General features: G+C 42.5%; 1 protein-coding gene across 6 annotated transcripts; it reads left to right on the top strand.

Annotated features, from left to right (window-relative positions):
* The first annotated feature begins 305 nt into the window (after positions 1 to 305).
* Positions 306 to 14,565, top strand: LOC130207265 (uncharacterized). 6 transcript variants are annotated; one of them, XR_008834262.1, is made up of 13 exons: positions 306 to 1,727; positions 5,108 to 5,208; positions 5,411 to 5,537; positions 5,647 to 5,696; positions 6,654 to 6,762; positions 7,229 to 7,387; positions 7,480 to 7,597; positions 7,675 to 7,736; positions 7,930 to 8,055; positions 8,138 to 8,232; positions 9,332 to 9,461; positions 12,821 to 13,014; positions 13,772 to 14,565. XR_008834262.1 is itself a non-coding variant. In XM_056435784.1 (13 exons), the coding sequence occupies exons 1-13, from the start codon at positions 1,007 to 1,009 to the stop codon at positions 9,375 to 9,377; spliced, it is 2,088 nt and encodes a 695-aa protein (XP_056291759.1). In that variant the 5' UTR covers positions 306 to 1,006; the 3' UTR covers positions 9,378 to 9,456. The 6 variants fall into 6 exon arrangements, 5 of the variants coding, with proteins under 5 accessions (XP_056291759.1, XP_056291760.1, XP_056291762.1 ...); XM_056435784.1 differs by lacking the exons at positions 12,821 to 13,014; positions 13,772 to 14,565 and adding exons at positions 8,322 to 8,483; positions 8,652 to 8,848 and having other exon boundaries at positions 9,317 to 9,456; XM_056435785.1 differs by lacking the exons at positions 12,821 to 13,014; positions 13,772 to 14,565 and adding exons at positions 8,322 to 8,483; positions 8,652 to 8,848 and having other exon boundaries at positions 9,332 to 9,456.
* Positions 14,566 to 15,876: the final 1,311 nt, after the last annotated feature.

Here is a 15,876-nt window from a genome sequence, read left to right on the forward strand (position 1 = left end):
AGCTGAGTTTTCCATATGAATGTGGTTAATATGTTGCAGTGGCACTTACTTTTATGATAGAAGAAATATATGTAGAATAATTACAACAAAATTCGATTTTACACAGTATAGGCATTTAAACATCAGCCTATTTGCAAGAACTAAATGAGCTATTGGCTGATAATGGAGCTAGAAATGGAAGAAACTGAGGAAAGTAATGTTAGAGTTAAAGCAAGAAACAATAGCAGCTCCCTTTCACTCCAACAAGGGAGCGGTGGAGTGACTATTCCCATCATTCAACTTTCACTTTATGGGCATTACAAAAACACACGGATATCATCTTTTCATACAAGCTCTCAGTGTGGGTGGTGTGGCAAAAGGATTTTAAGCTGATGCTGGATGACTTATCATGTAGCAGAGAACAGGACCGGGCCTGTGGAATGATGGAAATGTTATCTGATGCTGTAGGGGTTGTATGAGCCAAGCATCCGCCAGCCCATATTCTCATCGGTCTCGATACATGTTGTAAGTCCCCAACAGATGACCCCCATGGAAATTGAACACTGACTTGTATATGATCACATGTCCCGACACATGCACAATCATTCATGGACACAAGCACCAATACAAAGAACAGCATAATCACACAAATCCAGTTCTTGTTATCTACATTATATATAATTTATGTCAAAATTCTATTTTGGCAGGGTCTTGCTATCATATTAGAGCCCTTTGAAATCAGAGCTGTATCCACAATGATGCTGCTTTACATATCAAAGCCTGCTGATTTATTTCAAGTGTTCACCTGACCCAGAGGATGAACTGTTTATTTCACTCCTCTTCTCAGAAACATGTGTTGCAGCTGAGTGTTTGTGTGTGGATTCTGTGGCTCCTATCACGGGGCAGTGTTTGATCTCAGAGGTGTAGATGGTTGTTTATCTTCTGCAGCCTGCGAAGGTGTATCTGATCAAAGTGCAGAATGGTGTGTTTAGCAGCATAGCCAGGGTTTTGTCAGGCAGCCACCGATATGGAACGTGCAAATGCGGAGAAGCAGCGGCCTCGTAGGCGCCCATGGAGAAAGAGCACTCAGCGTCTCTCACGCGGGGAGCTCTGCTGCTCGTGTTTGCGCAGCGAGGAGAGGGATCCTCTGCAGCAGCAGGAAGAGAAGATTAATGGGGACTCTTTACATCCACACTTGGATCAACGGGGATCAGCTGAGAGGGAGGCTATCCAGATTACGGTAGAGGATCTGGGGATAGTTAACACCAGCTTCAGCCTGTTCGAGGAGGACCCCCTAACCTCGAGCAACAGCGAGGCCCGCTCAACCGGCTCTGTGTCTGACCCGTTGCTGTCTGAGAGTGGCACCGGTACTACGCCAACTCCTGGAAGCCTCCTGACACCGCCCGTCATTAATCTGATCCCACCCTCTCCATCTGACGTCGTTGACGACGATCAGTTCTTTGACATTAATTCAGAAGAAAGTGTGGCAAATACATCTGGCAGCGATGGAAGCTTTGGTGCTGGTGACCAGGAGAGCTATGAGGAAAAGATGGAGAGTGCTGAGGCAAAGGAGTCAGTGGAGGAAATCACACTGACTGAGAAAATGGTCAGGTCAGCTGAGCCTGAAGAGGGCCCACGTAAGGAGTCTGGAGAAGAAAGAGAGGCTGGGACAACCAAAGAGAAAACAAAGCCCAGGCCATTACATTGTGCCTACCAGGTGGCTCCTCTCCCTAAGTACCATCAGAACAGTGAGTGTAACCGTGATAACATCTCCATTTTTACATCTAGACTCAGTAAGACAGTTCAGGTGTAAATAATGAAACTAATCATTACTTAGTATAATAAAGTTAACATATAGTCCTTGTATAGTACATACTGGCTCACAGTCACACTGGCATGTCTTACTGGGACACTTGAATACAACTGAGCCATTGTTAATACACATAACACCTGTGCTTTTCCTAACTATGACAAGTTCAAATGTCTGTTTTGAATTATTGATGGAAGACATAAAGATAACGTTGACGCTGTTCTACTTCTCAAACTTTAGATTAACTTTAGTATATTTCTCAAAATGTTGGAATGTTTCTTTCAAAGGAAATTGTTGTCACAAAGGTTGTCGTGGTCTCTTTCTCTGTCATAGTCAGCTTCAACACTGGGATAAATATTTAGTCATTTACTGAGCACAACTTGGGTGAGCATCTGTATTTAAACTGTTGTTTCCATTTAGGCAAACTCTAGGTGAGAGCTAACTGGCACCAGATGATGGCTTGCTTCATCCAGCTGTTGAGCTTATGTGTTGCCTCTTCCTTTTGATCTCAGTTCCCCATTCAGGTGAAATGGCAGTCATTATATGACATGGCTACAGTACCTTGAATGCCTCCTTTGGGAGTTGTAGAAGTTCCCCTTTGTTGGAATCCCCTTTTAGTCATTGTGTGTGTATTCCCAGTGTGTGGCTGGGCAGGCGGTTCCCAGGTTTTGGGTTCCTGTGACTCAGCATGCTCTCCTCCCTCACTCGTCTCTCAAAGAGCTTCATTTCTTTTCAAACCAGAGGAGGACAATAATACTGGAAACGATAAGCATCACTTTTGCCTATCCGTTACATAAATGTGCTGAAAAGTTCTGACTCTAAAGCAGTGGTCCCCAAACTACGGCCCGCGGGCCGGATCCGGCCCGCCTCCCCATTTGGACCGGCCCCCTGAACAATACCAGAGACGCGTTCCGATTTATTATTTTTTTCACCTGGCCCGCTGCCGTTGAGATTGCAGTGATTGAGACGCGGAGAAAATGTGGAGTGGTGCTCTTCGCAATAGAACATCTTTGATGGGACGTGTCGAGTCTCGGCCAATCAGCGTTCAGATGTCCACAGCGTTTGGGAAATTAGGTTAGCTTGAATGTCATGGTGTGTTCACACCGGACGCGTCGAGAATTTTACGCAGCAGTCTCGACGCGCGTCGAAAAAAAAGTGTGTTCAGACCAGACGCGTCGCGACCGCAGAGTACTTCCACTTTTAGTGGACTGAGCTGCACTCCCACTGCGCTTCTCGCTGCTCTCACTTCTTCTCTCTTTGATACGTGTCTCTGACTTTTCCACCTACGGCGGCAGATCTCCTCTGTCATGAAACACATATGCCGGTGTTACACCCCTACTGGTTTTCAAACCTACTGGTTTCCCTACACGTGCGTGCGTTGTGTTCTCTTAACATCTGCAGCGGGGCTCTGTCTCGCTCACCAGATTCGTCACACATTCACAAACATATTGCTGGAGATCTTCAAGCCACCGTTCATATCCATTTCGGCGATTACGATTGTATAAGTGAGCAGAGCATCACAGCCACGGATGAAGAAATACATTTTCGAAAAATAAAAATAAAAAGATCGCCCGACCTGGTTTCGATCTCTTTCACGCAAAAGGAGACTGCACTCAAAGGCGCGCAGTCTGTGCGCTGCGCCACCAGATATTAGTTTCAAGTCAAGTAAGTTATATATTGATCCATTAAGTCACATTTCTTATGTTTTCATGGGAACAGTTTGGTCGAAGGGATCTGGAACAACTGGTCATCTTGAGCGGATATTTACACTTTGAAACATGTTTAGCGAGGCTTGTTCGCAACGCAACAACCACACAATACCGCACACAGGTGAGCACATTCTCACTAGCACCCCCCCCCCCCCCCCCGGCTGGCCCTCCAGCAGACAAGGCAAACGTTATGTGGCCCTCTTAGGAAAAAGTTTGGGGACCCCTGCTCTAAAGCTTCGCTTTGTCATTAAACCCTGTGCGTGTCTGTGTGCGACTGGTTGTCAAACGCTGTCACGCACCAAACCTAGATTGCTCAGTGTGTTTGTGCGTGTGCATTCAAGGATGCACTGTGTTTGCTTGTATTAACCAGTCCAGTCAAGTGTGAGATAACTCACTCATTCTTTGCCTCGTCCTGAGTGAGCCAGTTCAGACTGGGAATGATGTCCATCTCTCTGTCACTGGTGATTTCACCCTTCACGGCAACACCAGGCTGTGTCCCTGAGCCTGCCCAAAATGTCCCGTCTTTTGTTTTGATTCCTGGACGAAGTCTGAACAGGGCTGTGGTAGAGTGGGTGTACTGCTACCCTCCATTAGCGTTCTCAGACAACTCTGCATCTTGTGTACCTTTTCCCATGCCTGGTGAGTAAAGGTCCTAGAGCGAGACCGGAAATGATTGTCTCAGGATCTCATAGACACACTGTCGTGTCTGAGGTCAGCTAGAGGAGGGGTGCTCCTACGTGTCATCACGTTGGGCCAAGACCCATCGCATTTCTCACTTGGCGGTTCGAGTTGGTTTGCGAGGTGAGTGTGCTGAATTTGCCTCGCCAGACTCTATGATCCTCTCCAGAGTGACTCACAGGTCAGTCAGGTGATGAAGAGAGTGCCAGCTCGCTGCCCCCCTCCTTGTACTCCACTGTCTCTCCAGGAACCAGACAAGATTCCACTGCTGACATACATAAACCAATTAGACTGTCTTATCTGATTCTGACTCCATCTAAACTCCCATCCATGTCAAACCAGCCTTTCAGAAAGAAGCCCCTGAAATGAAAAACATGTGTTTAAGAAATTAGACCACATTTTTCTGTTGGGTACGCTGTTTGAAAAGACTACTGTTTTAAACGGCAGAGGGCCTTGTTAGGCTTCAATCTGGGACGACATACAACTTAAAGTAGTTACAACTTAGAACTGCAAACATTCCAACATCTATCACACCACACCGTTGTGTTGCCTGAGAAAGCCGGGGCCGAGCTCGGTTGCCATATTCTCAGCCCCATTTGTCTTGCTTGTTATGATAGCAAAAAAAAAGATGTGACATTTGGAAAATGTTATAATATGGGCTTTCTGTGGGAAAGAACTTGGGTTGTTGTCAGAGAAGTATGTCGTCAACCAGACAGACATTAGTGTGCATGACGGGTTGCCAAGCAACCCCATGTAGCTGTGTCCAGTATCAGCACCATCTAATGCACTGTTAATGGACCTGGTGACCTGCATGGCAGAAAAGAGCCGAGAAGGACTAAAACTTCAAGAATAGAGTGCCTTAAAAGGGTGAAAAAAAGGACCAACTGGGATCGATTCATCTTTTTGACTTACTGTTAATATTACCATACAGATGAACTGAGCATCAGAGATGTGAACTGCTCCGACATGCTGAGAGCTGAACTCTGCCTGCTTCCTTACGCAGACAACATGGACACATTTACTCACCAAAGGGTATGACGGCCATGTAATGACCATTTTAATATGATATCTTCCATACTGTAAGACCTATACATGCACTTATAATGTTCCTTTCATTTCCTGGAAAACAGCTTTTTTATCTGATTTACTTTGTGTATTATGACTTACTGACTTGATTGATATATAAGTCTGGATTATCAGTCTGATGTTAACTGAAACCTGTGTTATGTGACAGAGGCTCATAAGGCGCTCCTGCAGTCTTGAAGACACTCTGACCAGAAGCGCCACTTTCCACCCTTTAACCCAGACCACAGACCACCAAGAAGAGGAGGGGTCGCTACGACAACGACGAATAACCATTGGTGAGTCTGGTAATATTATTTTACGGACAAACACGATTGCTCTACGTAACACGACTGACGTATGATTAAAGAAATTACACAAGTTTGTTTTTTTATGCCTTCCATGCAGCATCATATATGCCTCAGTCCAAGGATCAGAATGGAAACTTCCCTGAGAAGGTACTGTAAACCATCAAAGGAAGGCCTTCAGGGTGGCATCAGCACAGCCCAGAGCCGCCACAATTACAGAATATGCTCTGTTTATATTTCCCAGCTCCCTTGATCTGTCAAAGCAATGACTCTGCAAATAGTCTTAGGATATTCATCTTTGCATCCAGGATTTGCCAAGCAGGATTGCTCGTATCCGTAGCAATCTATGCATAAGCTGAAACATAAAACGATTAAACGATAAATTTTGAAGAAAATTGCTCATGTCCTGCATTTACTATCTCCATCAACTATTTTATTTTTTATAAGATTTTCTAAAAAAGATGAAATCGCCGACACAAGGCAAAGCTCCCACCTCAATGTATCTAATCACTCCACAGTCACCTTGTAAAGCCTTTACTGGCAGCAGGGAACACTGAACACTAAACAGAGAATCTGCGACTAAGGCAACAATTACATGGAAACATGTGTTTAGGTAAACACTTTTTTGTCCTTTCCAAACAATATTTTACAGTTAAAAACACAGAAATGTGTTTATTTGCTGCCTGAAACACGGATATCCAAGATATCCAAGAGTTACTTTGAATGAGTCAGCAACAGACAATGGCCAAGTGCCTTGGAGGTTAACCATGCTTTGTGTTGCATCCTACTAAATACGTTTTCACATGCAGCGGTTTGAGTCAGAGTTATCTCTGTGCGTCATGAACCTTCCTCTTTGCTTTTCCCAGCCTTTGCTTATCTTTTAGATTGATAAAATAACTAAATATAATGTCTTTATACTGTACGGTATGTAACTTTATTGCATCTCAAAACAAATACTGGAAGAGTATGTTGTTTGTTTGTATATAGTATGTGACGTTATGGACGGGTTCTTTTTTTGTAGTGTGGTGTTAACAAAAGTATTTTCACATGTCACTTGATGTAGAATATGGAATAAGCAGCAGATATGTAACCTTTCATCCTCCCCAGGACATGGACAAGAGACAGCTCCACACATGTCTTGGGGAGCTGAACACAGATGAAGTCTGCCAGTGGTTTACCAGTATTGGACTGCAGAAATGTCTTCCTTTCATCAGAGGTAAAGCACATTTTTATGACAGTGTCCTCTCCCAGCCCTGTGATGACATAACAAAGGCAGACATTGGTAATTTAATTCATCTTTACCGCAGATCAAATCAAAGGTTAGTTTTATGAACATCAAAAACTTGAAAGCAAATGAAGACAAGGTTGATTTAAGATTGAATCTGGCAGTATTACTGCGTAAATCATATTCATGCATCAATAAACATGTCTTCACGTCCTTCATATTGCTTGTAGATTATGCTGCAGGTTAAAATATTAGTAATTTGAGTTTCATTTGCAATTTAAAATGTCCATTTTCCCTTGAAAAAAAGAAATAATCATATTCAGATATGCAAAGACTTGTCATTTGCCTTCTTCGTGTTTGTCTTTTAAAAATATATATTGGAGATTACAGTTAAGTGGCTGCGGTACATTTCTCAGATTTCAGTACGTAGGTGTGTGACTAAAAGGGTCTATTTCAGAAGTGAAACTGTGTGGGGCAGACATAGCATCGGTGGATGTGAACACTCTGGACATCCTCCATATCGCCACGCTGGAGGAGAGGGAGCAGCTACTGTCGGCCATTTATAAGGAACTGCACCCTTCCAGCACCATCACCCAGAGACTCGACTCTCTGCTTGGTACACTTTGATCATTACAACATGACAAATAGACCGTCATCTGAAACGGCATAGGCAACTGAAACGCTCACTGACCATTATTTTTTTTGCAGAATCCTTATTCCCGAACAATGTCGAGACATACACTGCGACATTAGCGTCAATGAGCAGATCTAAGTCCTCTCCTCATGTGAGCTGCCTGAGCATGAATAGGCGTTCCCTCAAACTCAGGTACAGCCTCTCATGTATACAATTACAACATCTAAAACTATCTTTATTTTAATCTCTGGGCCTTTTTCTTTCAAAAGAAACAACAGCCAAAACTACATGTCACAGAGGAATTCTCAGCTGATAGAGATTACTATTAATGGTGAGTAACTGATTAAATGCATGGAAGGTATTAATACAACAACACTATAAATGCAACCTATGTACATTAAATGCATACAAGCAGATATCAATATTCTACTGTGTTCACATATCGACACATAATTCAGTGTGCAGCATAGTGTGAGAATATATCAGGCCACCATACTCTCCTACTGTGTCATGTCGTGTTGCAGCATCAGAGCGGATAGTTCATCTCCGAACCCCAAAGGAAACAACAGTGGGTAAAATCATGGATTCATGCATCAACATGTTGGGAAGGACAGAAGATAAGAGCCTCTTCACACTGAGAGAAAAGCAAGGTGCTCATCATATGGTCTTTATCTTAAAAAAACAAACAGAAGGAGACAGCTGTCTTCACTGTACATGTGTTTCGGTTTTAAGGTTCATCAGAGGACCTCCCACCAGATCAGCAGATCGGCATCCTACTGACAGCGACATCAGAGTACAGACAATTGGAGCTGCACTTGTGTAAAACGGTAACTATGATCATTTATACATAAGGTACCATGCTTTACCTGACATATACCATTTAACAAGACACATTTCTGGGGCTTTTGCTTCGAAGGAGAAGTCATCAGATACCTTATCGCGAATAAATTCAGGAGTCCTCAGTTCTAATGAGAACAGCAACATCAACAAAAATGTCCAGTTGAATCAGCCAGCTAAAGAAGAGAGGATCAGAGAGCTAAACCAACAGGTGGACTCGCTCCAAAACGTCATCCTTCAGGTCAATATCTCTCTTCCACTACATGTATGAAAGCATGGAACAGAAAACAGCATGTAATGCTGACATAACTGTAGTGAATGTTTAAGAAATCTCGCCCTGGGGGTGAAAACAGTACATATTTAATCTAATTTAATGTTGTGATCTTGAACTGATCTTTTGAACACAAAGGTCCAGGAGCTCCACAACGGCCTGGTGGCATTTTGCTCAGAGATAAAGAATATGGATAGAGATGTGGACGTAGACAGGCTGAGCTCCGCTGAGCTGAAGGAGAAGCTGGAGCTGGTTCAAAGCCGTCTGAACGACAAGAGGCAGAGCCTGCAGACCCTCAGAGACAACATTAACAACTCCACTGTGCACAAAAAGAAGTAGGGGGACTGCCTCTGTTCATTTGTAGCTTGTTCAACACGTTTCTTCCACCTTTCAAATACATAAACAGCAGATAGATGAGAGACTACAACATGCCCAATGATTTGAATGTACTGTACAAATGACCATATGTCGAAATGTCTTGTTGTTTGTGTTTGACGACCATCCACTCAAATATACAACAGTGTATATACGATGTGATGTTACTGGAAAGCAAAAAGTAGGACAAGTTAATGATGAAGCGAATATAAAGTTAATAGTAGTAAATCATCTTTTTGGACTTTGAGGGGACTCCTTTTGTGTGTTTTACCAAATCACATAACAGAAAGAAAATGAGTAGTCCTACGTACAGGTCTCACATGTAATGTCCATTTGTTAGGTTGATTGACATCTTGGAAAATTAACATAACCGTAACTACATTTAAACCGTGTATATGTATAAAGCTGTCCTTGAATGAAATGTGTAGTCTTTTGCCATTCAGACAGTTGGACGTTCGTCTCTTGGAAAAGATGAAGCTGAACTGCTAAGTGTTTAAGGAGGAGATTTCCATGATACATCTCAACCGGCAGCTCGCACACCTCCAAAATGCTTTGCAAGAAAGCTATGTTAAGGTACTACTGAACAAAGATTACAACACCTTTCATGGATTACTTATTCATTTTGTTGTTGGCTGTAGCTCAGGGGGAGAGTGGTCGCCCTGTAACCACAAGGTACCCGTTTCGATCCCCGCTCTCCCCATAGTTGCATGTCGTAGTGTCCTTGAGCAAGACACTGAACCCCTAGTTGCTCCCTGGGCGCTTCACTGCAGTCCACTGCTCCTTAATAACTAAGGATCGGTCAAACGCAAGAATTTCACCATCTGGGATCAATAATAGTGTACATTTTTCTTTCTTTCATTTCTTTAAACCACTGCAGAATTTAACCAACAACTGACGGTCTGGAGCTCAGTCAATGGAGTTTAATCAATAGTATGTGAAACACCGTCACACCAATATGTGGGAAAGCTGTATGGTCGGAGTCAAAGAATGTTTTGATTGCTAAAAAAAACATTGAATGATGCTAGTTATTGAGAAAAGCATTTGTGGTATGAGATACTAAAATCAAACTTTTGCTGAACAGAGTTACTCCATTTTTGGACAATATCTGAACAACTCGTACAATATATATACAATATAACTCTCCTTTTTCTCACTAATCAAATCTATACTGCTGGCACAGAGGATAAACTAATCCACAGTACATAGGATGTTCATATATTTGTTATTTAATTGCCCACCAGCAGAATTAGCACGAACTAGGTAAGGTGGTAACAGCTTCCTGGTGCGGTCGGTCATTATTTGACTCTATTATGTCCATCATCTTTGATCTTCTGTTCCCAGTTCTCCTGAGTGACAACACAATACTCCATTCAGTCTACTCTGTTTCGTTAAGTTGTGCAGTTGAGAGTGGCTATACAAGGCTGAGGAATTTTCTTTGGATGAACGTGCACTTCTTCTGAGAAAATGATGTTTAGCGCTGACATCCGAGAGCCTGTGACCATACCAACAATGGAATGTGTGTGACAAAAGCCACTGGGAGAGTGCAATGGAGAACTGGGCCAGCATGTGTAAAACTATCTCCATCTATCCCCGGAGGAGCCTACTTCTTTTTTAATGTGCCTCTTTTATCCCGTTGGAGAAGCCCTAACGAGGTGCCATGAAAGGACACACGCGGCTTTGGCTTTGAAAGGTGCCCCGTGTCACGTTGCCGCCCCGAGGCCACGCTTTTTTAGGTGCTGAGTTTGTGGGAAAAGCAGCAGCGCTAATGTTTATCATATGACCTAATCAGAGTTAACACACAGGTCAGAGCTGAGGAGCAGCCTGGGAACTGATGGAGCTGCTGCTCTAATAAGGAGCAGACCGCCCCGTGTTTGGTCTCGCAGGCTGCCCTGCATTACAGACAATGAGGAAATATTTCATCATTGGCAGTCTAATCTCCATGATATATTGCAACTGGAGAGCATCAATAAAACAGCTGAAAGGGAAGGAGAAAGAGAAACAAAGGATGAGAGGGAAGGGAAGAGGGGAAGCACAACAAATGGCTGAAATGATTTTAAATAAGCAGTTTAGCTTAGATAACTAAAAAAACTTCAGACAGGCTATAAAAGAGGGGAAATTGATATAATTACTGTTATGCCCACACTTTACTCTCACATGTCTGTTGAGGATGGATTGAGTTCTGAGAAAGCTCTCGTCACCTCTTTGCCATGCTGAGTTTAAGAAATTGAGAGGATGCTTCCAGTGTTTGAGTCATGATACCAGTTGTGGTTGATCAATAGGGTCAGATTGTCTCCCATTACTCTGGCCTCCATTTTCTACACCAAGGTTGATTATGTGAAAGATCTGTGTAGCCAAGGTGTTCAGAACTGTCAGAGGACCATTTCTCAAACAAAGTTTCACAGATCACGTTGCAGCTTCCTATGATGGAGGCAAATTATTCTACTAAGGAAATTAGCAACTTAAAATACATAGAGGGACCTTTGTGATCTTTGTGAGCCCTGTTTAATTGCCTACCAGCAGTCCATGGGTTGTGTCTGGTGTGGAAATGGGACATGTGCCCTGTGTCTGGCCAAGGTAGGTTAGGATTTGATCAGATCTTGTGTATAAACAAAAAGTATATGAAGAGAAAATTCCTTGGCCTCTTGACGTGTGTCCAACGTTGAGGAAAACTAAAACGTAAAAATGATGCGCATTAGAGTGTGCCTCTCAAGGGGCTTCGGCTGCGTTTCCGTGGATATATCCTGTCTGGCCCACTTGTCTGAGTAGAGCAAAGCCTTAGCTTTGACCCCTGACCCTGGCAAGGCGGCATATATTGCTGCAAGGCATTCACATGCCGTTCAGGGGGAGGGGGAGTATGCCAAGAGGCTGGATAAGGGGACATTGGAATTTAGTGGTCAGACTCACAAGTTATTTCTGATCCCTGCTACTTGTGGTGGTGTGATTTCTACCAACGGTAATCATTACACCAGATCAAAAAATAAATAAAAACAACGAAGATGTTGATGTTCTAAAGGAGGCTTCATAGTAAACTCTGTATTGACAAGAATCTGGGAAGTCACTCTGCTTGGCCAAGAAATATCCACCACATAACTCACTGTAAAATCTCAACATGTCATTTTTACACTTTTCTTACTTAATATACAAACAAGAAAAGCTTTAATTTCCCTCCATAAAATGGACACTTTTCAACCCTTGTCCACTAACCATTAGAGCAAGCTATAGGCTTTGAGATAGGGCTGTACCTCATGTGTTTTTTCCCCGCACATTTTTCAGCTTTAATAGGGTTTTCTGTCGCCATATTTTGTGATGTTATCAACCCAAGGATATTGGGAAAATATGAATGTGTCATTGTATAAATGTAATGTCTGGTGCTGTTAGCCCCTTGACCGATCTTTTAAGCTACAAATGTGGGCAGTAAACTGTTTTTGCCTGGAGTAAAAGTTTTGTTTATGAGCAACATGGCATATACAAATGTATTGAAGCGGAATATTTTCTAAAATAATAACCTTTGAGAATTTTGGAAATAATTACATCTATCTTGTTTTAATAAATGTAGACTTAATTAAGACTATTACAGAGTCTGTGGCCGTTGTAGGGAGCATCGTCTATTTTCGGTTAAACAACTTTGCTATTGTGAGAGATGATTTGTTTACTGTTCCGTCGTGAAAGCATCTCATGTTCCCCCAATCACACTGCATATTTTGATATATTACTGTTTCATACTAAGATAACTTAACCCTCTCCTGATTATAGATGAAACAGGGACATTGATCTTCTAATCTAACTCTCAGCTAAAACAATGAATAGGTGTATATCCCAAAACGCGGAACTATTTACTTTACTTAATGTAGCCTACTATGAAAATATTACCTTTAGTGTCAAATTCTGTTTTCATGCATTTGTGAACGTGTCTTTGCTGTTTCTACATTCAGGAGAAAGATCGCAATAAAGGTTTGGCCGTTGGCAGCCTGAGCCAGCTGATGTCACTGCAGTCTCCTGCCATGCTGCTGGTTGTCCAAGAGAACCATAACCCCGATGGCCAGTATGGCTTTTCGTGTCGCTACCGAGAAGGCAGTGGACTAGTTGTGGTGAAGGTGGACAACTCTCACCTCTCTGTGGATGACAGGTAACAAACGGGCACATACAAACAAAACCAGGTCATTTATCCAGCCTTAATGGCCAATACTTGGTAAGTGTTCACAGGGGCCACCTAGATAGTGAGAGCAATCAGCATGTCACTCATCACACCCATTTCTTTCATCGCTCTATTGTTCTGTGCTTGGTAGCCATGGAAACTCATCAGATACTGGCCCCAAAGCAAGCAAATACTGTAATGTAATACTTGGATGCAGAAGAGAGTAAAAAGAAGCAGATAAAATATCTTCAAATAATTAAGCAATTACTACATTACAAGCACATGCTGATAAAACGCAGCACTCTCAAACAGTGCAGTGCAGTTGACATTCCTCTTTGACACAATCCCGCCAAAAGAAATGAAAATCTGCATGACGGTGCAGAGACCGAACGCCCGAAGCTGAAGAGACTTTGAGCCTCACTGTGCGTGTTCACTTACCGTAGGATCTATGCCAATGCTCTTCACACAGCCAATCAAAAGACACAAAGCGTTGCTGTTTCCCTGTCAATGTTATCCTGTTGGCTGTAAACATAAGCTAATGAAGGGAATGTTTTCATTAGTTCTGTGTAAAGGTGAGATCTTTAATATTTAATTCAGAGCCATTTGAGAAATCTTTGATATTGTTTGGTCCTGCCTTTACCTGCAGAGAGAGTCCGGCTTTGTAAGAGGTTAAGATAATTTTCCTTTCAGCTTCTTGTTGTTATTAATTACATTTGTTGTTGTTGTGTATGTGTAATTGAACTGGTAGACTGGTGGAGGTGAATGGTGTGCCGGTGGTCAACTCTACACAGGAAGAGCTGACCGACATCCTGCTGCAGGGACCCAGTGCGACTATTGTTGTCCTTCGCCAGCCCCCGTCCAACCCAACCTGCCAGCCGCACCCTCTGGTCCTGCAGCGCATTGGCTACCCTGATCCCGTGCCAACAATCAACCCAGAAGGGTGTGTGGTCACCATGGAAACCCCTCCACGACGGAAGGTGATGGCCATCTGATGATAGATGAAGAGAAAAAAGACAACTACACAGACCGAGGGAAACAGTGGCGATGAGGATGAAGCAAAGTGTTGCTGATATGTCTGTGGAATGACCCATACAGTGAATTGCCATTTGATCTTTTGTTCGTTAACTCCATATGTGAAGATGTCTGTGTTGAAATATTTTTTATAGATTGTAGTTTAAGTTTTCAACATCACATAGTTATATAGCTGTGTTGTTATGGGATGTTTTCTCTATTAAGCCTCCCACGTGGACATTGTTCGTGGTCGATAAAACCGTTTTAATGTTTGAAGAACACTGTCTATGAAAAAAATGTATTTCAGAGTTGAAAACATGTGACTCTGCTATATCGTAAATAGTGTAAAGACACATCCAAAAGCTTTGTATCCTGATTTCTCCTTGAGGATTATACACTAGGGTGGTCTGGAACAGTGTTCAGAGCAGAATATTTCTTAAAACATGAGTCACGTCTCTTTTTTATGTGTTCTAATGTAATCCACTGTGCTGTAGGAATAAACCCTTGGGCCCGGAAATGCCTCATTTCTCAGCCTTGTTCTCCCTCGTTAAGTGGCAGTGGATCATGCAAGTCTGACAGAGAGAAAGCACAAATGCTACCCAGCCCTGACTCAGACCCCTGGGGTCCAAAGAGCCTGAGAGGAGAAGTGATGAGACCAGTCATTTAGCCAGTTGATGAGATCAGTTTATTTTGTATAGCCCAACATCACAAATTACAAGTTTGCCTCAGAGGGCTTTACAATCTGTACACATGTGACATCCCTGTCCCAGGACCTCACATCTAATCAGGAAAAACTCCCAAGAAATAGAAAAAAACCTTTCACAGGGAAAAAAGGGAAGAAACCTTCAGGAGAGCAACAGAGGAGGATCCCTCTCCAGGATGGACAGACGCAATAGATGTCATGTGTACAGAAGGAAACATTACAGTTACATAAACACATTTAATAAGTATGATAGATCATATGAATAGTTGGTAGTAGGCATGGACCACGATCCAGACCTCCATGATCCATTAGGCAGATGGAGGTAGAGAGGAGGAGTGGGCGGGGCACATCAGCAGGGCCATGGCATCAGACCCAGCCAGGTCCAATGGACCCTATAGGACTTGAAGTTACAAATATATCCAAATACAGCATTTTTCAACTTTTGACTTTTATTTGTGGAAATTCATAAAATTATATTTATGTTCCCATTAAAAGAAAGAATGCCCGGCTCTAGCTCAGCGAGGAATAGGTCTATTAAAAAAAAAAAAACACCTCTTTGGAAACGTCAGAGCCAGTAGAATTGAGGGCTACCAACCAAGACTTGATTGACAGCACTAGGAGCCAATAGAAAGGCATCGCGATTTGTAAAATGTAAAATCTGATAAGCTGAAAGTAACTTCCATACATCTGGTCACATGTTACCTCTGCATATCCAGAGGAGTTGAATGAGGCACAGGGTATATGTATAAAATAGTATATAGTGTGGATTTACCAGGAGAAATGTCCTTTAATGGTCCTTATCAACAAAGGTAAGCATAATTTGCTGATTGTAATAGGATAAAGCGATTCATGTTTGGTTTATTTTTAGCTGATACTTTAGTGTAGAAGGATTTGGGAGATATATGTGGAATCAGTGGGGAATGTTCGTGCTTTTTGCTATCAGGCTTTTTCTGATAGCACCCAGCTAAGGGTCGCTGGTTCCGGAAACGTGTTGAGTGGGCCGAATTATGATAATCATATATTTCTGATTATGAGTTTTTTGTTTTAGTTTTTTTTAAAAGGCTGACTAATTCTTGTAGCCCAGGCTCTGTTGTTTAATTTGATATGCAACATTTACATATTTTATATATATTTGCTTG

Source organism: Pseudoliparis swirei, chromosome 17, assembly GCF_029220125.1.
Source record: "Pseudoliparis swirei isolate HS2019 ecotype Mariana Trench chromosome 17, NWPU_hadal_v1, whole genome shotgun sequence".
In the NCBI taxonomy this organism is placed as follows: Eukaryota; Metazoa; Chordata; class Actinopteri; order Perciformes; family Liparidae; genus Pseudoliparis; species Pseudoliparis swirei.

Excerpts from the sequence above, each read along its gene's own strand:
- LOC130207265 (XM_056435784.1), top strand. The coding sequence starts at position 1,007 with ATGGAACGTGCAAATGCGGAGAAGCAGCGGCCTCGTAGGCGCCCATGG. Across the intron at positions 7,388-7,479 it reads GAGACTCGACTCTCTGCTTG|AATCCTTATTCCCGAACAAT; the intron begins GTACACTTTGAT and ends TTTTTTTTGCAG. Across the intron at positions 8,484-8,651 it reads TCCAAAACGTCATCCTTCAG|GTCCAGGAGCTCCACAACGG; the intron begins GTCAATATCTCT and ends TTGAACACAAAG.